Raw genomic sequence first — 25651 nt, forward strand, 5'->3', positions numbered from 1 at the left:
CCTCCCGGTTCCGGCGTCGGCACCGTTGAGTCCATTAACAGGGCACGTCACCGGTCACCATTTCGCACCAGAAGGAATGGCCTTGTACTTCAGGCGGTACCTTAGTTGCCAGGACGCCTGACACACTTCCATGCATATCATCTTCGGAAACATATTAATGCAGAAGGGTGTGTAACGTGGTTCTACAGCGTAATAAGTAACCGGGTACACGAGATACGGATCCTAAATGATATCAAAGATGATAGGCTAAGTAGATGTGCGCTCGACGGACCTGTCCCTTTCCGGCCTTGGTCCCTTGCGGACCTTCCTCCGAGGTAATTATGACACTACAAGTAAGTAATACCGGATGCGAAACAGGTATGTGAGACCCGCGTCCTGCGACGGCGGATCGTCCTCTCCGGGTGCAAGTATCGTGCCTCGCTATAGCATATCGGTCGCAATGAGATTCGTGACTAGAATCGCGTCACGAACTAGAAAGGCTTGTTAGCGTAAGGGGAGCAAGGACGCACGGAGAAACATACTGCGCATCAGCACGGCCGACGTCGTGTCGATATCCTAGGGAAGCCGACAGGCGAGCTGAGCATGTTACTAATCCAAGACAACGAATTCTGCACTTACAATAGCGCATGTACTGTGCACATGCAGTTGTCTGGGTTGTGGTGAGTGGTGGTGGTGCATCGCTATAAACTTTTTACGGAGGTCTGCGATGATCGCATCAGCCATTGAGAACCGAGTAAGAATCGCCATTCGATACACACAATCGGTGACGTGGGGGAGGTCGTTTTCGTCCCTGTAGCTCTTCACATAGTTCGAGAACTGGATGCCGGCCTTGAGCCTTGCCTCGAGGATGTCGGTTTTGTTCAGCAGTAGGATGAACTGTGTGGAGCCAAGCATCTTGCTAGAACATACTGTCTTCCACAGATTGAAAGAATCGAGCTTTCCACAGCCTGTTAGAGAAGGGCGAATTTTGGTCGCTAACTGACTCACCAGCCTATTGACTGTTCGGTCTTCAAGCAGGACCTCGTTGAAGCCAGCTGTCGAGCAGAGGAAGATGATAGCGTTGACTGCACCCTTGTAATGAGCCGGCGTTGTCCATACAGCACAAGTATACCACGTACCATCGTCAAAGAAGGGTACCCATGATGCTGTCAAGAGACGGTCACAACTCCGTTCACTCCATGCTCAGAATGTGAATCTCAAACTCACCTCGCTGTCCTCGTGCACCACCAACATCGTAGAACACCCATTGCTGCCCGGTTTCTGCCGCTTGTGAGTCTCAAATGATTGATCCACATTTCGAAATTGCACATTGAAACAGGAAAACATACCCGTCTCCATCACCAATCGGTGTTCTTCTACGCCGACAGTTTGCAGTCGCGCCTTCAAAATATCATCTAAGAACAGTGTCACGGCACGTCCTCGACTAGACATGTGAACCGAACTGTCGTACCAAACGTGGGCTCGTAGTTGATGTCCGCTATCCGCGCCGCCTGGTCCAAGAAGCTAACATGTAGCTCGCACCTCAATCAGCAGCACAATGAGATATGATGAACACGCACAAGCCCGACTGCTCCTGTAGCACAACCCCTTCCTCCTTCAGCCCGATCTGCACGCCGCTGCTAGCCCACAACGAAACAATATCGGCCCTGCAGGCATCCAGTATCTGCCGAGCGTTCTCCAGCTCCTCCGGGTAGTTGCTCGTCGGCACGTCCTCGTGCGCTCTCCGCCTCAACAGCGACTTCCAGCCACGCCCGCCGCGTACCGAGACTTCTAACGCGCGCGCAGAGAGAAGCGCACTTGGTAGAGTCCCTTGTGACCCCGCGTCATGAACCGAAAGCTGCTTTGCGAGGATCATCTCCACTTGTCGAAGCGGGGAGAGCGCGAGCTTGTACCGGCGGATCTCGGCTGAGGGTTGCTGGCTGGCGGACAAGCGGCGATGCGCGAAAGAGCTGACTGTTGGGCTGGTGTCGCCGGCGTGCCCGTTCCCGTGCGGGAGGTATGAGGACCCATAGGGGCTTGAGTTCGACGCCACAGCGTTGCTGAGCAGGTCGATGATGAAGTTGACGGAACGGACGAGATTGAGGTGAATGACTGCGCGCCAGGCGTCGCTCTCGGCTTGTAGTGCCTTAGGGGTGAACGCTAGCTGGAAGTTCTTGAGCATCGTGGACTTGCCCGACTCGGACTGGCCTGCAGCACCGCGCGCCCGTCATTGGTGCCCATTGTGGAGAGACATGAAGCATTGTGCGCGTACCTAGCAGAAGTAGCCTCGTCTCCTCCTTCTGCCTCCGCCGGACCGCTTGCCGCTCGGACTCGATTGCTCGGTCGATTGCGTCGGACACTCGTCTCGCCTCCCTCTCCTCCTCTACGCGCAGCGCCTTCTCGAGATCGGTCTCTCCGGGTGGTGGGTATGGCGGCCACTGGTTCTCATTGTACTGGGATGGGGAGGGCGCGGAAGCCTTGCCTTTGCCTTTACCTTTGAGTGACATGTTGTCGTCGTCGTCTGGACCGTGACGCGCGCAATTGAGGCGGGTCAGGCCGGCGCTCACGTCGCTGAACGGGTGGTACATACGACTGGTTGCATCCGACGGCAGGGGCGAGTGGGGACAGCGGGGGAGGAGAATAAGGAGGCGACGCGATGCCGTACGGGTCCGTAAGTACTTGACCTCGGAAACGCAAACGCACTGGGCACGTTTCGCTGCAATCGGCGATCAGGGATCTAGGGATCTGATGTTATTCCGTCGGCAGCATCGCGTGCTTCGCGAAGTCGGCTGCCCTTGCCAATGGAACGTCTCCTTGGAATTGAATAGGGTCCGTAAGAATCGGGCGTAAGCGAAACAGATGCGCTGGCTTGCGCTCGCCAGTGAGCGGCGCCGCCTAGCGCACGACCGGGCACGCGCAGGGCTGCGAAGGGCTAAGCTCGTCGCTGGGCGACCCGGTTGCGCGTTTGGTTACCGCGGGGTTATGTCCCTGGCTTCTCGGTTTCACAGTCCACATGCCACGAGATCGCCATGACACAGCGCGTACGACCACGCTGCGAGCCCTCATAAACCATGAGGCTCGAATTCTGAGGACAAGGAAGAGTATGTACTAACCAGTGACCACCGGAAGATGGTGGCGGCCACGAGCGGCCATGCCGGCCAGGTGGTGGTGACTGCCAATAATTGCAAGTGATGTCGCCTAGCACGTTTTCGGTCTCTTCCTCCCCTGGCGTCTTCCGAAGGAACCTGTTGGCATTGCCCGTCGCAATGCTCACAGTCTGTCAGTGGCATCTCAAGCTTCACAAGCCGCAACAACCTCGCTGGGTGTCCGGTGTGCGCAGCCATTGACGGACCAGCAATGAGTCCTCAGGCGGCCCAGTACTATAGTATCCCAGTGCGACGCCGCACCGACTGTGTGTTTTGCTACCATAGCCGGACATCACCAAACGTCATTCACTTCGGAAAGGACCATCCGATAGCAGCTGAAAAGATGGCGCAAGATAGGATCTCAGTGCGATAGCGTTCTGCGGGGTACGTACTTACCAAGTGGAAGAACATACAACCAATCGTGGAGAGCTTTGGGCCATACATGCAGGTCGCTTGACTCACCGCCAGTGTCGCAAGGGCGTCGCACTTCAACCGAGTGTTTGTTTCATCTTCATCGATGCAGCTCGAGGCGCAGGAAAAGGTTCGTCCAAGCTTAAGCCGCGGGCCAAGTCGAGCGTAATGACGGCAGATTCTGATCTTGGGCGCCTCGTGAGTTCAACTTCTTCGACTCCTACTCGTGCAGTCTGTATTGATCAACATCGATGTCTCACTAACCGTGCCACGCTCCAAATGCCTGTCCGATTCATTCGGTCGCTGGAGTCTACGTAGGCTTTGCACTGTTTTCATTGAGAGAGATTGTTCATTCTCAAAGTCGACTGCAGGCATGGATCTGTCGGATTTCCTGAGGGCGAGTTCCGCTCCGTGATCGCGCGGGTCTAACATACGGATGCGTTCCTCAACGTATCAAGTTTCAAGTACCGCGGTCAGAGACGCCCTTGCAAATCAAGCTCAACTTCGAATTCGATACCTACGTGTTTGCTCCTTCCATTGTTATCCAAGCGGATTCAAATTCTCAGTCAGGATACCCGGAGAAGCCAGAGTAACAAACGACACGTAGGTTACGCTTCCTGTGAAGTTGGGCACATCGACGATTCGACTGGGCCTCAGCCTAGTGACCGTTGCAGGTACGTTGCAAGGAAACTTTTCTGAGTGGCTTTGGTCCTGAAATTTATATAGCGGAATCATCTATTCTGTGCGACACGCTACATATGCTAAGGTTCTAAGGTCGTAAGATCGAGGTCACGAGCTAGCCGGTCCTAGAGTGGTCAAGTCTAGCTTCTCGACGCACAGTTAGATACCTCGGGACAAGCCATGCTGCGACGGCAGGGAAGCTGGTTGGGCCGCATTTTCTCTCTGACTCCCACCCGAATATATACCACAGCGTACGATGCTGTCACTATGCGAAACCTTGCTGCCATAGTTCTCTTGGCATGCACGCACTATAAAGCGTGCATTCTAGTCCTCGGTGCCCAACCTCCCTTGTCGATCGGGAAGTATGATGACGACGCTGCCACGACCTGAAGCCAGCCCCTCCCTTTCGATTTTGGATAAAGAATCCGACGCCGTCCTGGTTGAGCTCAAGGAAAGCATTGCAGGAGAGCCATTGGACGTGATCCTGCTGACTTTCGAACCCGGAAGTCCAGAGGATCCACAGGTACGGGATTGTCCACCATTTCCCATCCGTGAAGTACTGATTGCGTCTTAGAATTGGTCGCGTCCGTACCGATGGTACCTGTCGCTGCTCAGTTGCTTCTTGGTATTTGTTACGTGCGTAACCTCTAATGAAGATATGTCTCCACTTTAATGACCACTCATAGGACCTTTGCGTCAGCTGCGCCCTCCGGTTACGCGGCAGACTTACGCGGCCAATTCCACATGACTGCAGAGTTGGTAGCGTTGACCATAACCTTGTTCGTTATCGGCTTCTGCTTCGGACCGCTTCTATGGGGCCCTCTCTCGGAGCAGGTGAGCTCGCAAATTGGGTCCATACGGAAGGAACTCCCTGACCCCGCTCGCAGTTCGGACGTAGGGCGGTCTTAATCCCGTGCTATGCCTTATTCACGGTTTGCGTCGCTCACAAGTGGCATCCTCGTACGACTCGGGCTGACTTTCATGCAAAGGCTTGTCAGGTGGGCGCCGCTCTGTCACCCAACTCCGCTTCCATTATGGTCTTTCGGCTTCTGGGAGGCATATTCTCCGCTGCAGCCACACCTATTGCCCCGTACGTGCTTATCCGCTGTCTTTCTCACTGAGAGTTTGACCACTGAATGTACATATGGCAGTGCCCTGCTCGCAGACATGTACAGTGTCTTACTTCAACCATCTCCTTTTCCTTGTTGATGCCGCCATGCTGAAGCTGGGATCCCTCCACACGAGAGAAGGCCTTGACGTATCTGGGGTTCCTCTCATTTGTCGGGCCCACACTGTTCGTTTATACTTCCTCGCCCAATTTGCGTAGCGCTGACTACCAAACGCACTTCAGAGGCCCTCTCGTCGGAGGACTTATGGCTGGGGCCCATATCTCCTGGCAGTGGATATTCTGGCTGCTGACTATACTCGTACGTGCACGTTCAACGGTTCAGCTTGCTCTTGAGCACGACTAACATACCTTGCCAAGTCCGGGATTTCTACTTCGATGGTGATTATCACGCAGAGGGAAACTTACTGGCATGTCAATCCCATGAATGCAACCAACCCGGTCGACTTACCCACCGTACAGCCCGCTCCTCCTGGCACGCAAAGCTGAACTCCACAGGAAAGAGACCAGAGACCCACGCTATCAGGCGCAATTCGAACTCGTACAGAAGCAAACTCTCGTTGCCAGGCTGCATGCGACACTCGCCAAGCCCTTTGTGCTTTTCGTCCGAGAGCCCGCGCTCATTGCCGTCACACTGTATCTCGGGGTCTGCATCCTACTTTTTTTTGCATACATCCTGCGACCAAGCTCACATAGCAGCGCAGTTCATTGGTGGCTGCCTATACATGCTCTTCGAGGCCTACCCAGTCGTTTTCGAGGAGGGCCACCACTTCCCGTCCAGTGAGTCGCTCCCGCGCGTTCGCTTCCGTGCGTGCAGCTGACCTGTCTGAAGGTTCGCTTGGTCTGGCGTATCTCCCTGTTACTGCCGGCGGCGTCATCACGATGGTCATTGTGAGTTGCTAGCGCACGCTCCTCCGAACCTTCTGGGTCATGCGTACTCCTCACAGTACCTGTGGGCGTTCCAGCCCTACTATGAACGCAAGGTGCAGCAATACGCTCCGGAACCAATTCCACCCGAAGAGAGGCTCCTCATGGCCGTGTGGGCAGCACCGCTATTTTCCATCACGTTCTTCTGGTTCGGGTAGGCCGAGGCTCCTACAGTTGTGGTGATTCTGTGTAAGCTCACACTACTCTCTGGCTCCCAGATGGACGTCATTCCCGGGCATGAACTTCTGGGCCCCGTTGATGTCCGGCTTGCTCATGGGCATGTCTACGCTCGCACTCATAGTGAGCCCTTTACCGCACTCTCTGGCCTTCCAACACAGGAATTGACACCAAACAGGTCTCACTTCTCAACTACATCATCGGTAAGCCCTTCACTGTGAATTGATCAACGAGGCCTGATCGTGCGGCGAGAAGACGTCTATGTGTACGCTGCTGCAAGTGCTCTCGGGGCCGGTACAGTCCTCAGGAGCATCTTCGGCGCAATATTTCCGGTTCGTCCTTTACTAGAGTCCTTTGCTACCAGGAAGCTGACTCGGAGACGCATTTATAGCTCTTCTCAGCGCAAATGTTCCGCGCACTCAACCCGCGCTGGGCCTCGACGCTCGTCGGCTGCATCGCAGTCCTCATGATTCCCATCCCCGTCCTGCTGATGAGGTACGTAACGCCTTCCTGAATCCTACGAGTAGAACAGGCTGTGCGTTCTCAACGTGATTGCAGGTATGGGCCCGTTCTGCGGGCGAAGTCTCGCTACGTCGCCTAGGTCTAACCAGACCTGACTCCACGGACGGGGTGGGTTGCTCAACGGAACGCGGCACAAGTCTCCCCTCGCCCGAAATATGAAACGACCCTATGTAGGATGTGCTTGACCAATAGACCGAGAACGCTTCTTGTAGTAACAAGAGGTTGCGCGGATGCATAGCAACTGCATACGGGTCGACATACACAGCACGTCCGGACACCCAGACAAGCGAATACATTCAGAACAGACATCATCATCGTATGGATATGTATGACAGTGACAGTGGGTAGAGAGAGACAATGAGTCGTCGCGAACACGGACACAGAAGAGACAGCAGCAGGAGATATGGATACGTGTACTTGTACTGCGAGGAACAGAGGGATGCAAGAAGGGAGGATATAGGGTACCGACGTGGACAGACACGAGACGAAGTGGAAATGAATAGGCACAGGAAGAGAGAAGCCAGAGCTCGAGATCAAGCTTGAATCGTCAGACAGGCAGGGCCGTCGCCACCTTAATATGTACCGAAGAATATAAGTACGCTTGGCTGGTAAAAGTACAGAAGAACCTCATGAGGCCCAAGATAACGAGGAAGAACGGTACCGAGGCTCGAGAACAGCGACATCAGAATTACACGATCGGTCGTGGATGCGATAGGGAGGAATAGAGACATGGTGAGCTTGGACGTGATTGGTGAGCGTGGCAGATACGATGGTGAACAGAAGAAAAGGGGATGCGAGCGAGGTGGTTCGAGATGGGGCCACGGTATGATAGTGTGATCAAAGACAGCAGAGCATAGGAAGAGATAGGAATAGCCGCGGGAGTATGTACAACCTTGCTCGATTGTGGTGTGAGCGTGTCCCGAAGATATGAACAGTTGAACGTGAGATGGGAACGTGGGAGGATGTGTGTACGAAACCGAAGTGAGACCCGAGTGTTCGAATCTATAATATAGACATCAAGAAGTCCATCAGCTGAAGAGCCGATCACATAACGAAGACGACGTCTTCTTCCTCGTCCTCGTCGCCATCGTGGTTTTGCTGAGCCTCGTAGTGGCCTTCTTCCTGTGTATGCACCGGAGCATGCGCATACTGGCCGTCGTAGGCAGCAGGGGATTGTGGCGTCGCGTCATCCTCAGGAACGGAACTGACTGGCGCGGTCGGCAGCACATACTGCTGCCACTGCCGCATGCGGACATGCGAGCCCTTCACCTCGACCAGGGACGACAGCATGAGCACCTCGACAACAAGGTGCATCTCGGTAGTAAGCGCCCGAACGCGGTTGAACGACGCGATCAGTGAGATAGGAATCCATCCGCGAGAGTCCATCTAACGACTCAACATCAATACCACCACAAGACACTCGCCAGACACGCTACTCACCTGCTGCCGGAGCCAAAAGTCCTGTGCCAAATTCTGCGCGCTAAGGTAGTACTCAAGCTGACCGAGCAACCAGTACCTTGTAGCATCTAGAGGGAATCCTACTGAGGTCTGCGGCGCAGGTACCGGCGGGGATACGCTCTGCGAATTGGATGCAGGGACCGGTTGCGGCGGCGGCTGGGCATACGTTGAGTACGCGTACGGGTCGTACGGTGGGGGAATGTACGTGGCGAGGGCAGGCATAGGCGGTGCATAGTAGCCATTGATCTCCGGCTGAGGTTGCGCAGGGGGCACATATGCTTGTTGACGTTGCTGGCCCGAGTAGCCACCTCGTCCAGAGTAGCCACGGCCCCCGTATCCACGCCCCCTATAGCCGCCATCAAGACCTCTGCCTCTCCGACCGCCGTAAGACCCACGCTCCCCGCCGCGTTCATAACCGTACCCTCCTTGGCCATAGGATCCACGACGCGGCCTCCCGTAGTGTTGTTGACGCTCTTCCCTGTCGCGATAATGGCGATTGTCGTTTGGAGGAGCAGTAGCCTGAGGGTAGACTTGCGGAGGTCCGCCACGACCAAAGCCGTAGCCGTAGTCGCGAACTTCCCACTCGTCTTCCGCGGGAGCCGACAGCGGTTGTCGTGGCGCATATGCTGACGGCGAAGGGGCAGTTGGTATCCCGGGGACAGGCCCACCGGGGATGGTGACGGGAGGAACGTACGGTGGCGCATACTGGGGGACGAACACAGGGATGCTGGCAGGTCCAATAGAAGCCTCCACGACCGATACTTCACTGGGCACAGGGAGGGCAGGGCCGCTTGAAGACCCGCTTGCGGTATCAGCCTGCTTCGTGGTGCCGAACTCATACTTCGTATCCGAGTCGGTCAAGTCAATGATCCTTGCAGCAGCGTCCGCGAGACGCACGACAGGATCCTCAGCCGGTGCGTCACCCTGATCAGCCTCCTTCGATGGCGAAGGGATCATTGCAGGCGCAGAGACCGATGCAACAGCGCCTCTCGATTGTGTTCGTGTGCGCGAGCGCAGCCGCGCGGGACCAGGCTCGCCTGGAGCGATACCGACGGAGAAGACGGTGAAGGTCTTCGACTCTCCGATCGCCCCTTCCTCCTGCGATGTTGATGTACCTTCTTCCCGTGCAGGTACATGCGCCTGACCACCGCTGACGTCCAGCCCCAACGCAGCGCCCTCCGGAACAGCGCCCAACCCTTGCGTTAGCAGCTCCGGGCTGGGGGTCTTGCCCAACTCATCCACGCCAACCGTGATACTACCGAAGCTGAGTTCGCGCACACGTCGACCACGCTCTTCTCCGATGTCGTGCTGCACCTCCGCAGCAGGAGGCAGGGTGAACCCAACGTCGCGATAGCCGGCGACTGCATCGGATTCACCGGGTGGGGGAGGACGTGCCATCATAGTGGGCGGGGGTACGCCGTCAGGAGGCTGTCCGTTGGTCATCGGAGAACTCATCGCAGGAGGCGCCCCAGGTGGAGACCAGTACATGTACGGAGAACCATAGTATCCGTATGGCGGGTACATAGGGTAAGGCGGCGTACCATAGCCGGGCATCGGGATAGGGGGCATCCCTGGCTGACCGGGACCAGGATATGGCATGGGAGGGAGAGGGTAAGGATTGTTAGCCGGCGACCCAGCTGGTCGCGGAGAGTGGTATGGTGAGACCCCAAATTGAGGTGGGGGAGGAGGGAAGTACGCTGCGTGTGGATTCAACTCAGATATAGCAGAGTCAGGGATAGCGCTGAGCGCAGGCGGGTCTCTGCTGCCTTGTGTGAAGTTCGTGCCTGCGTATGACCGACCTCCAGGAATGAACTCCTGTATAGGAAGCGGCTGTGGCTGAGCATATGTCGCAGGCGAGTTGGCGTTAGAAGACCGTAGGCTCCTGTTCGCGCCGTAGACAGAACTGGAATCGTCAGGTAGACGTCTTCCGCCACCTCTTATGGTTGGATGCCGCGGGCTAGAATGGACACTGCCTGTTCGGCTCTGAGCCTGAGAGTGCGACACTGAACCAGCATGCGAAGGAGTGTGTCTTCTGCCGGCAGCAGAATGCGTCCGGCTCTGCTGTTGCGATGCATGTCCGGATGAGGAGGATGCACCCGCCGAGGAGCTGCCCATCTGACGATTGTTCCTATCTGGATTTTGAGAACGTTGTCGGGCGTGTTGCGTCCGCGGAGGCCCCTCGAAATGCAGTTCTTCGGGGGGTACTGCAACCCACTTGGGCTTCTCACCTGTGTACGAAACGCAACACAAGCGACATGTCAGCGCATGGGACATCGATGGTATTAACGGGATCCGCCAATGATAGGACAAGCAGGTACTGGAAGTGCTCAATCAAACAGATCCGAGCAAAGACACGGACGTACTCTTTTTTGACCCATGACCCTGTGATGGTTCTCGCTCATGTCCCCTAACATCCTCTTCGCGTACCTCCTTCCCATTCGGCGGGGTCGCAACTGTATGTCCAACCTCAGGCCAACTCTCCTTGTCATCGATCGCAGGAGGCGAAATGTTGACACTTGAGGGCGAACGTCCAGGCTTGACGACGAAAGGGTCGTCGTACTTGACAGTATTAGGGTGAGGCGCGAGATGGCCGTTGGTGGTCGGAGGAACTGCGCCCGTAGAAGATGTCGCCGCAGGATGTGAAGATGCAGGAGGGTCCGTACTCGCGGGTGTGGGAAGGATGGGGGTTGGAGAGGGCTCTTGGCTGGACGATGGAGGCGACATAGGAGCGGAGGCAGAGCTCTGGCTTGCTGTGGGGCGCGACTGCATCGAAGCACGAGCCATTTGTTCCTTACGTATATTCCACACATTCACTGGAGGAGCTGCGGTCTGTTTCTGGGCAGAAGTGGTGGACGGGCCCGAGGACGAAGAGTCACCGTGGTGGTTTACGTCACCGTTAGGCTTGGGTGCAGTGATGGCAGAAGGGAGTGGGGCGGTTTTAGAAGACGAAGGAGGAGATGTATGTGAGTTGAAGGGCAGTATTCGTGCATTGGAAGAGCCGTTTCCGGAGGGGGCTTTATGGATGGATGGCGAAACGGTGGGGGAGGGGCGCGCGGTCGAGGAGCTCGACGCAGCAGGGAATGCTTCGGACGTACTCTGCGACCCAGGACGCGGCGGTGGTTGCTGGGACTTGGCATTGTGCCCCTTCTTCGCGCGTTCGGCCCAGGAAAGAGGCTGGTTGGGCGCGACCATTGGTTTTGCAGATGCGATAGTCACTGCCGGGAGAGCTACCTGCGGCGGCGAAGGATGTAGATAGATGAACAGAAGGACAGAGGGACCAAGGAGAGGTTAGGTGAGCGAGATTGAGGGGGGATTGCTTCGAAATCGATTGCTCCGCGTCAGCGTCGAGAGGAAGGGGGCGATTAATTGCGAAGGTTCCCGGACGGAGCTTGGCTGGGCCAGAAGGGGCGCAAAGAATGCGAGAGGAGTGAAAAATACAGGCCGCAGGCGGGCAGGCTGGAGAACAACCCGCAGATGATGGCAGAAGACAAGCCAGGTTCAGAGCTCGCACTCGCCGCCGCGTCGCGCTCTGCGCTGTGCCGCTCACGTAACCGAATGCAGGGGGCGTCTTCGGCGGCACTCGAGTCTGGCACAATTAACGTCCCCGTCCTCCTCTCCGACTCGTCTGCATACCACCCTCCGTCTCATGACCATCACCATACAGTCTTCCGCCCCAAGCATCCAGCACATCTCTCCTCCATTCGACACCATTCTCTATCGTCCTGCGCCCCATGGATGACGCGCAAAGCTGCCCGGCACCTGCCGAGAGCCTGAACTACCGTCATCGCTCTAGGTTCCTGAGTATATTCCAAGTAATAGTCCCTCCACAGGCTTTCCCGCTCTGCTCTCGTCCTGCTACATCTCAGGGGACAGGATCCCCATATTATCTCGAGGTACATGCCATTCCAGATATCGCTGCATCGACGCAAAAGTTCGCCCGGCAGAAGTCGCGCAGGGTAGGACATTATTGTTTGTGTTAGTGCGCTCATCATGTACGGGCGTAGAGGCTCGTGGTGCAAGTCAAGGCATTACTCTCCACGTTCGATCTCGAAATCCGGTTGTCCCGCAAACATCAGTGCACACCATGGCGGGCCCGGGCCGGTCTTCCCCGGGCCTTATGTACTGTGTAACTTCTCGCGACGCGCTGAATGTGATGACCACGCAAGTAGCAACCCTTGATTATGATACACGTTTGGCCATTCTGTCACTTACAAAGACGCGTAGCCGCCCAGGCAACGGATGCCCGTTGCTCGTGTACAACTCCCAGATTGTGTAATATATAAACTCCCACACCATTCCGCACATCTTCAACTCGTACTTCCACACCACCAGCGATGGGGTTTTTCTCATCCAACAAAGAGCCCAAATTCGACCCGGCAAAGGACCTGCCCGACCTCACGGGCAAGGTTGTAATCGTCACCGGAGGGAAGTAAGTCGCGCGTAGTTGCCCATTCGGTATTGCATGGCTGACAAATGCCACCTCATAGCTCTGGCATTGGTTTCGCGACCGTTCAGCACCTCGCGCGTAAGGGCGCGAAGGTGTACCTTACCGCGCGCAATGAGGAGCGTGCGAAGGCCGCCCTTGAGCGGCTGAACGCCGAGGGCCTCGCGCCTGGCAACGGGACGGTCGTGTGGCTAGAGCTCGACCTGAGCGACCCGCGCAAGGCGAAGAAGAGTGCCGAAAGCTTCCTCGAGAAAGAGACGCGATTGGACGTGCTTGGTACGTATGCACTTCGCTTGTACAGCCATCGACCACCCAACTTACGACATCCCGCGAGCGTAGTAAACAATGCGGGATTGTGAGTAGGAACGAGAATGCTGTTGATTGATGGGTACTTAAAGGACTTGCAGGATGAGCGATACGTACCAGAAGAACAGTGATGGTACGTCGTCGTGGTCGTTTCTAGAGCTCTCCGCTAATTAAGACTCCGTAGGGGTAATCGAACCGATGATAGTGAAGTTAGTATTCCAATCTTGTCCGCACGACCACTACCACTTTGTATGGGCGATACAGAGGTACTCTCGGGGATGCTGGCTGAGCACACAGGTCACCCTTCCCCATTGCGCAAACCAGACTTCTCCGAAGCGTCTAGGGGACCCTGGTGGAGGGTCGCGCTGTATAGCTCTGCCCTGCTTCGTGCACCGACGTCTTGAGCCATCTAGCTGACCCCGCTGTTGCTAGCCTCTTCTCAACCTTCGTTTTCACCCGTACGCTGGTCCCAGTCTTGACGCAGACGGCTAAGGAACCGAACAGCGATGTCCGCGTCGTGTTCGTGAGTTGTACTAATCGCAGTCCAACCTTACATGCAAGATCTAACGTGCGACTAAATAACAGGTGTCGAGCATGGCCATGGGCCTCTTGAAGGGCAAGGGAATGCGTTTCCGGAACCTCGAGGACCTGAACGAAAAGTTCAGCGGCATGCTGGCTCCCATGCAAAGATACGGTATGTGCGCAAGCGTATCTGTTCGGGACGGCGTGCTCAGGTCCTTTCGACAGCCAAGAGCAAGCTCGCACAGGCCCTAGTCGCGAAGCAGTTCCAGCGCAAGTTCGACGAAGAAAGCGTACCTATCACAGTTCTTTCCCTTCACCCCGGGACTGTATATACCGGTGCGTTACAGTCTGTCATACGTATCATTTTCAACTGTTGAAGGTCCCGTGCACAGAGGGAGTTTCCAAGGACCCTAACCTCCAGATGCCGGTCATCGGTCCGCTCCTGAACTTTTTCGTGCGCAAGACTTTCGCGTCGCCTAGCGAGGGTGCGCATACTTCCGTCTTCGCTGCCGCCTCCCCGAAGGTCAAGGCGGAGAGAGACAAGTACAAGGGGGCATTCCTCTGGCCACCTGGCAAGTTGAGCGAGCCTCCTGTTCCCGAGTTCGACAACACAGAGTTGGCCGAAGAAGTATGGAATACTGTGGAGACCCATCTGAAGGAATGGGGCGTGTAAGGGAAATTCCCGTTATACCCTGATGCCCATATGAGATCATGCAATTCGTCGCACTAGTCCCTCCGAGCTCATCCTTGGCGTATGGCTCACAATCTCAGACTGTTCATCCGCGGAATTTGTCATATACGCTAGCTTGCTATACCATGTTATACATCCATTGTTCCCTTGGGTATACCCGTACTTGTTCAATGAGTCTCCGATATGGTCTAACCAATACCACCCATGCTCAAGGAATGCGCCACATTGCGATCCCACTCCGCTCTTTATCGACCTGGTCCTTCACCTCCTTGCTCGCTCCGCTCCTCACAGCAGCAGCCACGAGCACAGTGACCGCGCTCTTGACCGCCTCGCGCTTCTTCTCCTCGTCGACCTTCGCGTCTCCGTCCTGGATAGCCGCAGCGTCTTCACCGCCCTGGTCTTGCGCGTCTGACAGGACCACCCGGTCCCAATCGATGCACAGGTCGAGGTACTCGTACAGCACGCTCGAGATGCCCTCGAACTTGCCGTCCTTGCTCGCGGCCCCGGCCCCATCGCCCGCCGGCAGCGCCACCTTCCACAGCTGCTCCAGGGTGAGCGTGTCCCAGGCGAGGAGCGGCGCGCCCAGCTTCGCAGGCACGACGATCGCAGGACAGCCGTTGAGGAGCTGGTACTGGATCACGCTTTCGCTCGGGCGCTGTGATGTGGTCCAAAACGTGCGGTGCGGCTTGAGCCCAACCACGACCACTACAATCCGCCGGGGCTGCGGGGGCTGCGGGAGGGGAGCCAGGGCCGGCTCAGGCGAGGGCGTCCGGGAGCGCGAGAACGCCGAAGTAAGATTAGGCATGCTGGGTATCTTCAGGGAGGAGAGCGAGCGTGACGCCGATGCGGCCGGGGGAGAGGACGCGTCCTCCGCGGGGGGCGGGGGCGCCTTGGCAAAGGAGATGACCAAGGCGGATTCGGCAAGGAGCGTCTCTCCGAGCTTGTAGTCGCCTGCGATGAGAGAGCATAGTGAGATCGTCATCGTTGCAGATGCCCTTGTACTACGAAACGTACCTGAGAGGAAGGGTCCATGGCAGAACACGAAATCCGGCTTGACCGACCGCGGGATGACGGGTCTGCGCCCGCTGGCGTACAGGTACGGTGAGAACCATCCTTTCTCGACCGCGAGATAGTCCATGACGCTCGCGAAGAGTGAATTGTCCCTGGCAGCGTTGTTGTCAATGCAGTCAGTACCACATCGCGCACGGGTGTCGTTACGTATCCCTCGTCCAAGAGCCTGGACCTCAGCTGCAGGAGGTGGAGATGAACTCACTTGTGTACCCCACTGCGATAAAAGCCGAGAGATGCATCTTCGGGGATATGCTTGTACTTCAACGTGATGGTCATGGTCTTCACGCCGGTGGTCTCGAGGCGGCTTGAATGGATGGGCACGATCTGCTTGATCGCGCCGTCGAAGACGAGGTCGTTCGCTGCTTTGGCGGTGAGGTCGAATCCCACGTGCATGCCCATCTCGACCAGAATTGTGTCACCGAACGTGGAGACGACTACATCGGACACGGGCCCCATGACGGGCGCCGCCACCGCCGCTACACCACCCTACGAACAACAAGGTCCCACCAGGATGCCGATGTTGAAGACCAATGCGTGGTTACAGGCGCAAGATCCGTTACGGCAGCACGACAGCAAGAAAATAAGATGGGTCAGTGCCCGCGTGCACTGGAGAAAAAATAGCGGGCCCCCTTACCGTCGCAGCAATGATGGTGTGCACCGCGAGGTCCCTGAAGCGGATGCATGGGAGGAGCAGCGGCGACGAGTCGCCCCACTACGGCGGCCAATGTTGAACGACAGAACCGCAAAGTGCGACACAAACCGCCATACAATGTGTGCGCTGGTTAGCAAGTGAGCCGCTGCCGTCCGAAGCAACGCGGACATACCGGCGAGAGGCAAATGACATTTGTTCCGGAGGCCTTCAGGGTCTCCCAAGATGCCCTGACAATGCGCCCAGTCATGGACTAGGTGGGCCGCACGCCGTGCGACGCCGTGGTATTGTGCACATCGCGAACATGGTTGTGCATGCGGCGGATGGAAGGGGAGGTGAGCACACAGAAGAGCATGTGGCAGTGAGATGGGAAGACGCACGCCCACAAGCTTGCGCACGATCCATGGTGCTGCCTTTTCCTGCTCTGCCTCGGGCACTGACGTGGGGTCAATGGGCCCCAACGGAGACACACTGCTGCTCATTCTTGCTTCTGCGAGTTTTCTTGGCTGGTCTTGGCAGTTATCGGTATAGACGACGACGACAGCCCGCTCGCATTGCGGAGAGGGCCGCAGTGAGCGCCAGTGTCCGAAATCTGGGGAATCGCCGCTTCTATCATGATAGGAACATCGTGCGCTCTGTCATGCATGCCATGGCCATATGGCTTGCAGATGTGTACGCTTGCACATACTTCGTACACCACGTCGTGAGGGTGGTGTATGCGGCGATACTACAGGTTTACGGCGGCTCGTGGGAGACACTGAGCCGCGATTGCCATCCGTCCAGCGTAGTCAGCCACTGCCGGCGGGCCCGAACCGACATCGCCGCAGGCACTGACATAGACCGAGCCACCGTTATCCATTCCTGACTCGAATTGCTCAACGCGTTTCATGGATAGATCTTGGTGGAACACGATGATGGTGGAGACCAAGGTTCACGCACGCACATCATACTCCTCGAAACCAGTGCAATTGTCGTACCAAACAAAACACGAGAACGGGCGCGTTGAGGCCCAAACGACAAACGATAGCATCCTCCACAGCGCCGACAAGACGCTGCACCCTTGGCGTCACCTCCAGCTCGGAGAGCCCATGTCAGCCCACCAGCCCGAGAGCGCCGCCAACCCAGCCTCTGACCTAACCTCTACTTGCGTAAGGGCCGTTGAGGATCCCATGTATGGTCCTTCTTCGAGTAGGCGCGTTGAGGCCGATGCTCGTCTGAGTAGCGGGAAATGATAAGTTACACCGTGGCCACTTCGTCTAGTAGCGGTAGTGCGACGGCTTGTACGGGCCGTTGACGGGGATGTCAAGGTAAGAAGACTGCTCGGTGGTGAGCGTGGTCAACTTGACGTTGAGCTGGGCAAGATGCGCGCGAGCGACCTCCTCGTCGAGCTCCTTCGGGAGCATGTGGACGCCGAGCTCAAACTTGCCAGGGTTGGTCCAGAGAGCAATCTGGGCGAGCACCTGGTTGGCGAAGGAGCAGGACATGACGAAGGAAGGGTGGCCGGTGGCGCAGCCAAGGTTGACGAGACGGCCCTCGGCGAGCAGGATGAGGTGGCGGCCGTTGGCCAAGGTGTAACGGTCGACCTGAGGCTTGATGTTGACGACCTGAACGGCGTTCTTCTTGAGCCACGCAACGTCGATCTCAACATCGAAGTGGCCAATGCTGCATACACATGATCAGATAAGTCAGAACGTGATCAAATTGCAATCCAGCGTACTTGGAGACAATGGCATCCTCGGGCATGACCTCAAAGTGCTTCGACGTGATGATATCGCGGTTACCGGTAGTGGTAACGAAGACGTTGGCGCGGGGCGCAGCCTCCTCCATAGTCGTGACCTCATAGCCAGCCATGGCAGCCTGAAGAGCGTTGATAGGGTCGATCTCGGTGACGAGGACGCGAGCACCGTATGAGCGGAGCGACTCGGCGCACTAGGAGGGATGTTAGTAACAAAACGATCGTTGAACACAAGCAGACTTACACCCTTGCCGACGTCACCGAAACCGGCAACAACAGCAACCTTGCCGGCCAGCATAACGTCGGTAGCGCGCTTGATACCATCGACGAGTGACTCGCGGCAGCCGTAGTAGTTGTCGAACTTGGACTTCGTGACCGAGTCGTTGACGTTAATGGCAGGAACCTTCAGCTTGCCGTCACGGAACATCTTGTACAAGTGGTGAACACCCGTAGTGGTCTCCTCGGACAAACCGCGGATGCCAGCAAGGTACTGGGGGTACTTGTCGTGAACGAGGGTCGTGAGATCGCCGCCGTCATCAAGGATCATGTTGAGAGGCTGGTTGCCCTTGAAAGCAGTCAAAGTCTGCTCGATGCACCAGAGGTACTCCTCCTCAGTCTCGCCCTTCCAGGCGTAGACAGGGACGCCAGTGGCCGCAATGCTAGTATACGTCCATGAGCCACGACAGACATCGGAGGATGCGGATGATACTCACGCAGCAGCAGCGTGATCTTGGGTGGAGAAAATGTTCTGCAGATCGACAGTTAGCCTCGCATTCTTCCCATCCGGACATCGGCACTCACGCAAGACGACCAGGAGACCTCAGCACCGAGCGCCGTGAGAGTCTCGATGAGCACAGCGGTCTGAATGGTCCTGTCGGAATCTCAGCATTGCCTTATAGATAGAGCGCACGGAAATACTCACATGTGCAGACACCCCGCGATGCGAGCACCCTTCAAGGGCTGCTGAGCGCCGTACTGATAATTTCAACGAATTAACCCCGCCCCGAGATCAGGTATCAAGTGGAGGAACGCACCTTCTGCCTCATGTACATAAGACCAGGCATCTCATGCTAGCATGCAAAGTTGCTTGTTATTGAGCGATCTCGCCTGAAAGCCCACTCGTGCCTACCTCGGCGATTTCGATCTCCTTGCGACCGAACGCAGCAAAAGAGATATCTGGGTGGCATCAGTGCCTGGAAACTTTGATCAAGCGGCGCACAGTACTCACCAGCAACCTTGAAAGACATAGTGCTCAAAGAATTGACGACGATGAGAGAAGGTGAGGAGGATGAGGGAGGGAGAGAGAAGGATGGAGAGCTAAAAGCGTCGGCCGCGATTTTATTGAATCGAACGAGTTAGTCCACGCGATAAACACGTGGGAACAATCTAATCAATAATCGTGGTAATCGTGCTTGCTGTCGGCGGCCACCCTCCTTCCCTCGGTTCTTGTGACTGTCCAGGTCCTCGCCGCCGTCCGCGTTGTACCTCGGTCGTACCATTCGATGTCCACGTCGTCAACCCACAGTCCTGCTCGCGAGAAGTGTCGTCTAGCAGAGGTCCTCCAGTACAAATGCACCATCGAAGAGGAGGCCGACGGGCGTCCAACAGTGCGCTGTTTACCCGTTCCAAGGATATTCAGAATGTGCATCCATTCCCACCCCCGTGTTCCAATGAGGTACTGACCCTACACGTGCAAGCTGTCCGAACCGGCCTGCAGTCGAGATGACAAGGTTTATCGATATCGACCTCGAGACGGGCGCCGTGCGTGACATCCCTGCAGAATCAAGGTTGGTCCGGTGCCAGGCCCGTACTGTATGTGCTAGAGATGCTCAAATGGCTTGGCTCCCTGCAGTTCCATGCTTCCGAAGGGCAAGCCATGGCGAGATGTACTCAAGTACGAGGACGTGGATGGCTATGAGCAATGAGGAGGCATGCTTGTGAGTACCTGTCCCAGAGCTCGACCTCAGGTGTGTGTCTGTCGTCCATGAGCGAGGACCGTGGAACCCTGTTCGTCAGAGTCACAGCCCTGTGTCTCTGCGGCCGCCGTGCGTGAGTCCCAGATTGCGACGCACAGTCATCTGTTATCCCACATCGCTGCGAAAATGCGGACGTGGATCACAACGCCAGGCGCCCTGGATCATTGAACACGGCGATAAATGCTTCTATAGCACTCCCGTGCTTTCAAGCGACTTGGCAAAGTGCAAGAAGCCCACAGCCTCCAAGTACATGTGTCCATGGATGTCTCCCCATGTCGGCCGGGCAGCCACCCAGACCATTCGAGGAGGGTTGTGGACTACACCGCAATATCTGCGCCGCTTCGGTCGTTAGTGAGACTGACATGTTGCCGTGTCAATTGCCGTTTGTCGATCCAGTTTTTCTGGGATGCCAGTGATGTCTCGGTATCCCAACAATGCGTGTCGATCAGGACATGTTGAAGTATGCGGACTCCGAGGAGAATGCGAGCGTACATGGGGATTCTCCGTGATTACCAGTGCAGCAGACGTCGGCCCATCGACTGTCTCCATCAAGAGCTGCCTTCTCGAATTCTTCTGTCAATTCTGACTTCAACTTTGTCCATGATGTCCTCATGAATCACCTGCGTTAGATGTCAGTGAGAAACCATACCTGTCGGGTCAGTACAGGTAAGCATGTCAATCATGACATATATACTTTTCGTACTGCCTCTTTTCTGGTTCGATGGCGTGGCGCGCTGAGCTCCCCGGTCATGGGTCCTATAGGATATTGAGCGTGCTGTATATATGATCAATAGCTGATGTCTCGCCACGGTAGGAATAGCAACCCTCCTCTCGCTTAGGGGGCACGCTCCTGGTATCGAATTCAAGTGATTGCGTTGTTACAAGACCTGTCGATCCCATCGACATCATTGATGCGTTGCTCGAAAGTCCATTCTGTCGCCAACGGACTACTCGACTGTTAGTTGCATCTCCATGTGCATAGGTGTATGTGGTATTGACGTCCCGGAGCTGCTGGACATCGGAGCGGAAAGCCGTCCCGAGGTGTGCGGTCCCCATCTGAACGTACGACGATGATCTACGATCATACTTCTTTTTCCAAAGTGACATGGCTTTCGTGCTGCGCCACGGCGCACCCGAAGGAGCGACCACCCCGACGTATGGTGAGTCCATACCACATACATACTCATCTTTACATGGACATGCGCGCGCTCCTTCTAGACATGATACATGGCAATGGCATGCTGACGCTTATTTGCCAGTCACTCAGCCGCTATTGATCCCGGTCTTTTGTCCGGGACATGGCATGACGCAATGATCAACATCCGGATCAAAATGCAAAATCGGTCCACTGCACGGCGCTGTCAAAGGATCTTTTGTCATATGAGTCCCTGCTGGTCACCTTGCCCATCGACGGGCGATGCTAGAGGCTTCGCTGTTCCCGACGGACTGACAAATCGCACTTGTGGATTTCGTTGTGCCAGAGAGAGCGGCGCGAGGGCGCTGTGGACACGAGTGATGTGTTGATATGAGCGTCACCGGATATGAACTACCTCCCGATGGGCGGGGATGTGGGTGTGTACCTTGTGCCATGTGCGTCTGTCTACCCATGGATGTGCTAACACGGACGTAAACGAACGCAAGGCACCCGTATTTCAGACCGTTCATTGACGTTCAGACCGCAGGGCGCGCTCCACATTTGCAACGCACCGCCCATGGAACAGCTTGTCGAGATGCAGTTCCCTTACAGGCCGGAACACGTGATAGATCATCAAGCTGGCAACGCTATGCTACTCACTGCGCTGCCTTCTGGCGGCTCACTGCCCAATGCTGGGTTGTCCCCGAGGCGGTTACGCAGCGATGCCAAAATGGGGTGTTCGAACCTGGCGGTGCTCGTGCTTACCATGAGAACTGAGATGCACGTTGAGATGTAATGTCATGCTGCCGTATGTACGATCATTTTATTATCATGTTGCACGCGCTTGGGAACTTCTGATTGAGATGGTTACAACGTAGGTCCACTGTAGTCTTGACTCCAAGTTTGGACGGAAGCGGTTCACGTCGGCTGCGGCGTTCTCCAGCTTCGCTGCTGTCCCCCTCATACGTGCGTCTGCGTTCAGGCAGATCGCCGTCCCTCGCGACATCTGATCATCTCCAACATCGATGTCGGAATTTGGCGGGACCACAACCCGGAGCGTGAGCACTCTGACCGCGCCCTCAGCGAGAGCAACAACACAGCCACGCCACTTGCGTTTCACGTTATATACTGCCTCTCACCGCTACTCCGCCTCCCAGCCAGAGGTCGAGCACCTTCAAGTTGGCTTCCTTTTTCCAGTCACCTTCTGGCTGCCCTCCTTTCCTCTGTCGATATCGACGTATCGCCTATCCTTGCAGTGCAGCGCGCCTCGCCTGCCCCGTCCTTCCTTTATACCACGAGCCTCCCACATATTCAAGCACACGTCCCGTACTACTCCCCTGGAAAGCGCCAGGACACACTATCCAAAATGTCGCAACCCCCATACGCAACGTGGCCAGCCAGCGTTAAATCCGAGCACGACCAATTCTCCGGCAACCCTCAAGCACCGATGACGGCAAGCCGGCGGACTGCCAGCGCGGACTCCCAAACCACCTCCTTTGCGTACGCGAACTATCCTCAGGTACAAGTTCCTCCAAAACGTCTTTTGGGCGATGTGGGCTAATCGCCGTGCTCTTTCGTTTCCTCAGGGCGACGCGCAGCGCCGCATGCAGTCGCGCACGGGGATGCGCGCCCATTCCAGTTCTACGTCCAGCCTCGCCGGTGCGATGGACGACGCGCGCATCACCGTCCAGCCCCGCACCTCCGTTACCCCTCCCTCTGGGTTAGCCTCCTGGACGCCATCCCCGACCTCCAGCACCATGTCCAGCGCCGGCTACATGCCTGTCCCCGACGACTCCAGCATGAGTTACCTCACGCCGATCACCTCGGCGAGCCCGTCGGGGGCCTTCGGCTATTCGCAATACAACATGATGTTTGGGTCTCCAGAGACGTCGCCTGGCGTACCATCCTCGCCCGGCTACTCCGAGCAGTTTGCGTACCAGCAGGGCCGCGCGTCCTCGTCCGCGGCGGCGATGGTGATCTCGCCGTCTGGCACCCCCGCACCTCCGCGCCATAGCCACTCGCCACAGGATAAGGACGAAGAGTTCCGCAGGCTCCAGCAGCGTAACCGCGAGCTCGAGATCGTCGCCGAGTCGTCGAGGAGACGCATCCGCGAGCTCGAGATGGAGCTCTCGCGCGGTGTCTACCCGGGCGGCCTCCCGTCCCCTCTGCCCACTCCTGCGCCCCCGCCGACGTTCGACCAGGAGTGGCGTGCACGCACCGAGGCGCGGACGAAGTTGTACTGCTCGCTCAACCGTGCCGGCAATGCACTCTGCGCGTGGCACGACTCGCGGCGCGAGCGCAGGGCGTACCCTCCCCGCATGGCTCCTCCCGGCTATCTCAATTGCGGATGCACGTACGACGAAGCGCTCTTCGAGGAGAGCCTCGCACGCCATGGTGTTGGCTCTTACCTTCCCGGGGAGAGCGTGCGCATGGACCCCGCACTCAGGAACCCGCTGCTCAAGCTCCTCCAGCAGCGTTATCACTACCGCGATGGCGACTTTGAGCGGGATCCCGTCACTGGGAACTGGGTAGAAGGCGAGGGCGCAGCCAAGTGGGAGCAGAAGCTCGCAGCTGGTAACCAACCCTCGCGCCGCCGTGGTCCCTCGTAAAGGTTCGACAACCTCTCAAAAGTACACACTATCCATACACATCTCACGACACACACTATAGTGAGTTACCACTCCTTGAATTCAGCCTTTTGCATCGTGTTTCGCATTTTCTTGTTTGCTCTTTTCGCTTTCGCCCACCTACCATAATTATTCGTGTTTCTTCTTCGTTCCCGCTTCGCTTGTTCCCCGTTATTGTATAGATTGGACTCATAGCATTGTTCTGTCTCTTGCTCGTTCATCTCACCGTGTAGCCGTAACCCAAAGTAGTGCAGGTTCATTCCAGCTCTTGTCTACCCTCAGTGTATCTCTAGGACTGTCCAGCTTAGACACCTCACCGCATCGTTTCTGTTGTAGCATGTACCTTATGTGTCCCAGCCGACACGCCACCTATAATAATCCCATCTTGTAGCCATGACTTCCCCGATGCTCCGAGAACCTCGAGCTGCTACGACTGCGGCCGCTCAGGCGCACAGGTGTATACCCTTGTTGGCAGCCGCGTGTCTCCAACAACAGCTTCGTGCTTCCAACGACATTGCCTTGTATCGAAGGCGCCATGTCTACTAGGCATCTTGTGCCAGAGACGACGATCATCACAAGTGAACAGCTTCGGACAGGGAAGATCAGAGCGTACGACATGTGGAGTATTGTAGGTGAGTCCAGTGCACTATCTCCGGCCGGTCCCATATGCTCGAAGGGTCGGCAGCACGGGGAACCGACATGCCGCCCACACTGACAGCCTTCTCACAGCGAAGCTTTCGCGTATGCGTACTCTCCTCCCTTCTCGAGCGCCTGCGGGGAATGGGTCAATCAGTCACCCATACGCGTTGCAGCGTGAACAAACTTACTCGCTGGTACGCCGGTCTGCCACGGACATCGAGGAAGTTGTCAGTCGTGGTTGGGAGGAAGAGGGCATGTATGGAAAGGAGGGTCACCTTGCATGCACACGCGCAATGTATTCTTTGATCTTCGGACCCAGCTGGTTCTCTTTCTCAGAGACCCATGCCTCCAGGGCGAAAATCATCATGTAGTCAGCCGACGTCGGCTCCGGACCTCCTGCAAACCAGCCGTCGGTCTTGGCGAGGTGATCTTCAATCTGCAACCACCACACTTCGTCAACACCTCTCTCAAACACACTGTGGGGAACCTCACCATCTTGGCATGCAGTTTGAGACGGGGTTCAATCATCTTGCTGGAAAGCATCCCGAAAACGCCCTTGAGGAAGGGACGCAAGAAGAATGGCACCCGCTCTGGGATGATCCGAAAAACGAGCTTGTTCACAAGCAAAGGCATGAGGGAGGCCTCTGCATAGTGGGTGTCTGTGACCCCGTTAGCTGCGGGTGCACAACGCTGGTATCGGAAACGTACAGTAGAGGTTGTCAATGATACCGGATTCCAGAGGCTGCGCTCGACCTTTCCCGTATTTCTGAATGATGTACTCTGCAATTAAGGAGATTAGATTACTAGTCAAAAGGAACCAAGCTAATTCCGAAAGGGGACCCACGCCCACTGCGTCTGCCGAAAATTCGCCACGGATTGAACGACGTACCGACAATGGCGCCGCTCTCTGCCAAGTTGAGGGCACCATCAGTTATGACCGGTGCATTTCCCAACGGATTTACCGCCGTCAATTCGGGCGGCGCAAGCATCTCTGCTGTGCGTTGATACTTCTTAATCTCGTAGGGGAGCTCAAGCTCTTCCTGGGAGTGCATCAGGAGACGCAGAAGATGATGAACTGTGTATCAGCGTCTATGCGTGGAGAGATGTTCCGGTAACACCGTACAAGGAGCCAGAGTATTCGCTGCGATCTGGAATTGTTCAGATGGTGAACAACGAGCTTGGGGTGATTGCCCGGCGTGGCAGCGTCTTCGGTGGCCATGGGATGGGTGGTGGTGGTGGTGTGGAGACAACCTGCAGCTGGTTGTGAAGCACACGCATCCTCGGCACACCCTCCCACGGTGCTTCCGGTACGCCGAGCGTCCGTAGCCAGGTGGGGCGGGGACTCTGTCAATGTGATTCAATCGAAACAGAGTGGGAAAGAGACTCGTACGCAGGCGTCCTGCCACTACTGGTTCTGGCAGCGGGCCGC

At 56.5% G+C, this 25651-nt stretch overlaps 8 protein-coding genes across 8 annotated transcripts; 3 read left to right on the top strand and 5 right to left on the bottom strand.

Annotated features, from left to right (window-relative positions):
* Positions 1 to 420: 420 nt before the first annotated feature.
* L226DRAFT_455364 (G-alpha-domain-containing protein) lies at positions 421 to 2567 on the bottom strand (the record flags this gene model as incomplete). Its single annotated transcript, XM_067675231.1, has 11 exons — positions 421 to 470; positions 522 to 555; positions 619 to 701; positions 759 to 936; positions 988 to 1064; positions 1119 to 1145; positions 1207 to 1266; positions 1329 to 1394; positions 1451 to 1503; positions 1560 to 2187; positions 2252 to 2567. 11 exons carry the CDS (start codon positions 2565 to 2567, stop codon positions 421 to 423), a joined length of 1572 nt encoding a protein of 523 aa, XP_067539490.1.
* Positions 2568 to 4573: 2006 nt separating this feature from the next.
* On the top strand, positions 4574 to 7048 carry L226DRAFT_609517 (MFS general substrate transporter; the record flags this gene model as incomplete). Its single annotated transcript, XM_067686067.1, has 18 exons — positions 4574 to 4740; positions 4792 to 4853; positions 4904 to 5051; positions 5105 to 5149; positions 5216 to 5307; positions 5369 to 5386; positions 5443 to 5511; positions 5569 to 5644; positions 5704 to 5753; positions 5806 to 5989; positions 6048 to 6123; positions 6176 to 6234; positions 6291 to 6424; positions 6489 to 6570; positions 6626 to 6650; positions 6703 to 6779; positions 6839 to 6942; positions 7006 to 7048. The coding sequence occupies exons 1-18, from the start codon at positions 4582 to 4584 to the stop codon at positions 7046 to 7048; spliced, it is 1503 nt and encodes a 500-aa protein (XP_067539491.1). The 5' UTR covers positions 4574 to 4581.
* Positions 7049 to 8013: 965 nt separating this feature from the next.
* L226DRAFT_567122 (uncharacterized protein) lies at positions 8014 to 11619 on the bottom strand (the record flags this gene model as incomplete). The annotated part of the gene is made up of 3 exons (XM_067683975.1): positions 8014 to 8355; positions 8410 to 10655; positions 10791 to 11619. The coding sequence occupies 3 exons, from the start codon at positions 11617 to 11619 to the stop codon at positions 8014 to 8016; spliced, it is 3417 nt and encodes a 1138-aa protein (XP_067539492.1).
* A 1142-nt stretch (positions 11620 to 12761) lies between these two features.
* On the top strand, positions 12762 to 14372 carry L226DRAFT_455499 (NAD-P-binding protein; the record flags this gene model as incomplete). Its single annotated transcript, XM_067675243.1, has 8 exons — positions 12762 to 12856; positions 12915 to 13147; positions 13211 to 13226; positions 13279 to 13314; positions 13583 to 13700; positions 13763 to 13871; positions 13925 to 14035; positions 14092 to 14372. 8 exons carry the CDS (start codon positions 12762 to 12764, stop codon positions 14370 to 14372), a joined length of 999 nt encoding a protein of 332 aa, XP_067539493.1.
* Positions 14373 to 14470: 98 nt separating this feature from the next.
* On the bottom strand, positions 14471 to 16662 carry L226DRAFT_501335 (uncharacterized protein). Its single transcript, XM_067677828.1, has 6 exons — positions 16491 to 16662; positions 16286 to 16363; positions 16096 to 16173; positions 15664 to 15947; positions 15405 to 15553; positions 14471 to 15341 (listed from the first exon to the last, which is right to left on the bottom strand). Exons 1-6 carry the CDS (start codon positions 16590 to 16592, stop codon positions 14599 to 14601), a joined length of 1434 nt encoding a protein of 477 aa, XP_067539494.1. The 5' UTR covers positions 16593 to 16662; the 3' UTR covers positions 14471 to 14598.
* Positions 16663 to 17060: 398 nt separating this feature from the next.
* L226DRAFT_550588 (S-adenosyl-L-homocysteine hydrolase) lies at positions 17061 to 19169 on the bottom strand. Its single transcript, XM_067682760.1, has 9 exons — positions 19074 to 19169; positions 18975 to 19021; positions 18880 to 18915; positions 18768 to 18820; positions 18647 to 18716; positions 18559 to 18593; positions 18090 to 18504; positions 17828 to 18039; positions 17061 to 17772 (listed from the first exon to the last, which is right to left on the bottom strand). Exons 1-9 carry the CDS (start codon positions 19090 to 19092, stop codon positions 17367 to 17369), a joined length of 1293 nt encoding a protein of 430 aa, XP_067539495.1. The 5' UTR covers positions 19093 to 19169; the 3' UTR covers positions 17061 to 17366.
* Positions 19170 to 22322: 3153 nt separating this feature from the next.
* Positions 22323 to 23565, top strand: L226DRAFT_455814 (uncharacterized protein; the record flags this gene model as incomplete). Its single annotated transcript, XM_067675260.1, has 2 exons — positions 22323 to 22475; positions 22543 to 23565. The coding sequence occupies 2 exons, from the start codon at positions 22323 to 22325 to the stop codon at positions 23563 to 23565; spliced, it is 1176 nt and encodes a 391-aa protein (XP_067539496.1).
* A 245-nt stretch (positions 23566 to 23810) lies between these two features.
* Positions 23811 to 25595, bottom strand: L226DRAFT_530801 (thioredoxin-like protein). Its single transcript, XM_067679940.1, has 7 exons — positions 25346 to 25595; positions 25112 to 25262; positions 24931 to 25002; positions 24715 to 24881; positions 24498 to 24658; positions 24411 to 24426; positions 23811 to 24354 (listed from the first exon to the last, which is right to left on the bottom strand). Exons 1-7 carry the CDS (start codon positions 25439 to 25441, stop codon positions 24307 to 24309), a joined length of 711 nt encoding a protein of 236 aa, XP_067539497.1. The 5' UTR covers positions 25442 to 25595; the 3' UTR covers positions 23811 to 24306.
* Between the last annotated feature and the right edge of the window lie 56 nt (positions 25596 to 25651).

Source organism: Lentinus tigrinus, assembly GCF_003813185.1.
Source record: "Lentinus tigrinus ALCF2SS1-7 unplaced genomic scaffold L226scaffold_4, whole genome shotgun sequence".
NCBI classification, from domain to species: domain Eukaryota; kingdom Fungi; phylum Basidiomycota; class Agaricomycetes; order Polyporales; family Polyporaceae; genus Lentinus; species Lentinus tigrinus.

Coding starts and splice junctions, on each gene's coding strand:
- L226DRAFT_501335 (XM_067677828.1), bottom strand. CDS start 16,592: ATGAGCAGCAGTGTGTCTCCGTTGGGGCCCATTGACCCCACGTCAGTG. Junction 16,174..16,285: donor ATGTCATTTGCCTCTCGCCG/GTATGTCCGCGT, acceptor TGGCCGCCGTAG/TGGGGCGACTCGTCGCCGCT. Junction 15,554..15,663: donor TATCGCAGTGGGGTACACAA/GTGAGTTCATCT, acceptor CAACGCTGCCAG/GGACAATTCACTCTTCGCGA.
- L226DRAFT_530801 (XM_067679940.1), bottom strand. CDS start 25,441: ATGGCCACCGAAGACGCTGCCACGCCGGGCAATCACCCCAAGCTCGTT. Junction 25,003..25,111: donor AGAGAGCGGCGCCATTGTCG/GTACGTCGTTCA, acceptor CCTTAATTGCAG/AGTACATCATTCAGAAATAC. Junction 24,882..24,930: donor TATCATTGACAACCTCTACT/GTACGTTTCCGA, acceptor ACGGGGTCACAG/ACACCCACTATGCAGAGGCC.
- L226DRAFT_550588 (XM_067682760.1), bottom strand. Junction 18,821..18,879: donor TTATGTACATGAGGCAGAAG/GTGCGTTCCTCC, acceptor TGAAATTATCAG/TACGGCGCTCAGCAGCCCTT. Junction 18,040..18,089: donor TCGGTGACGTCGGCAAGGGT/GTAAGTCTGCTT, acceptor CATCCCTCCTAG/TGCGCCGAGTCGCTCCGCTC.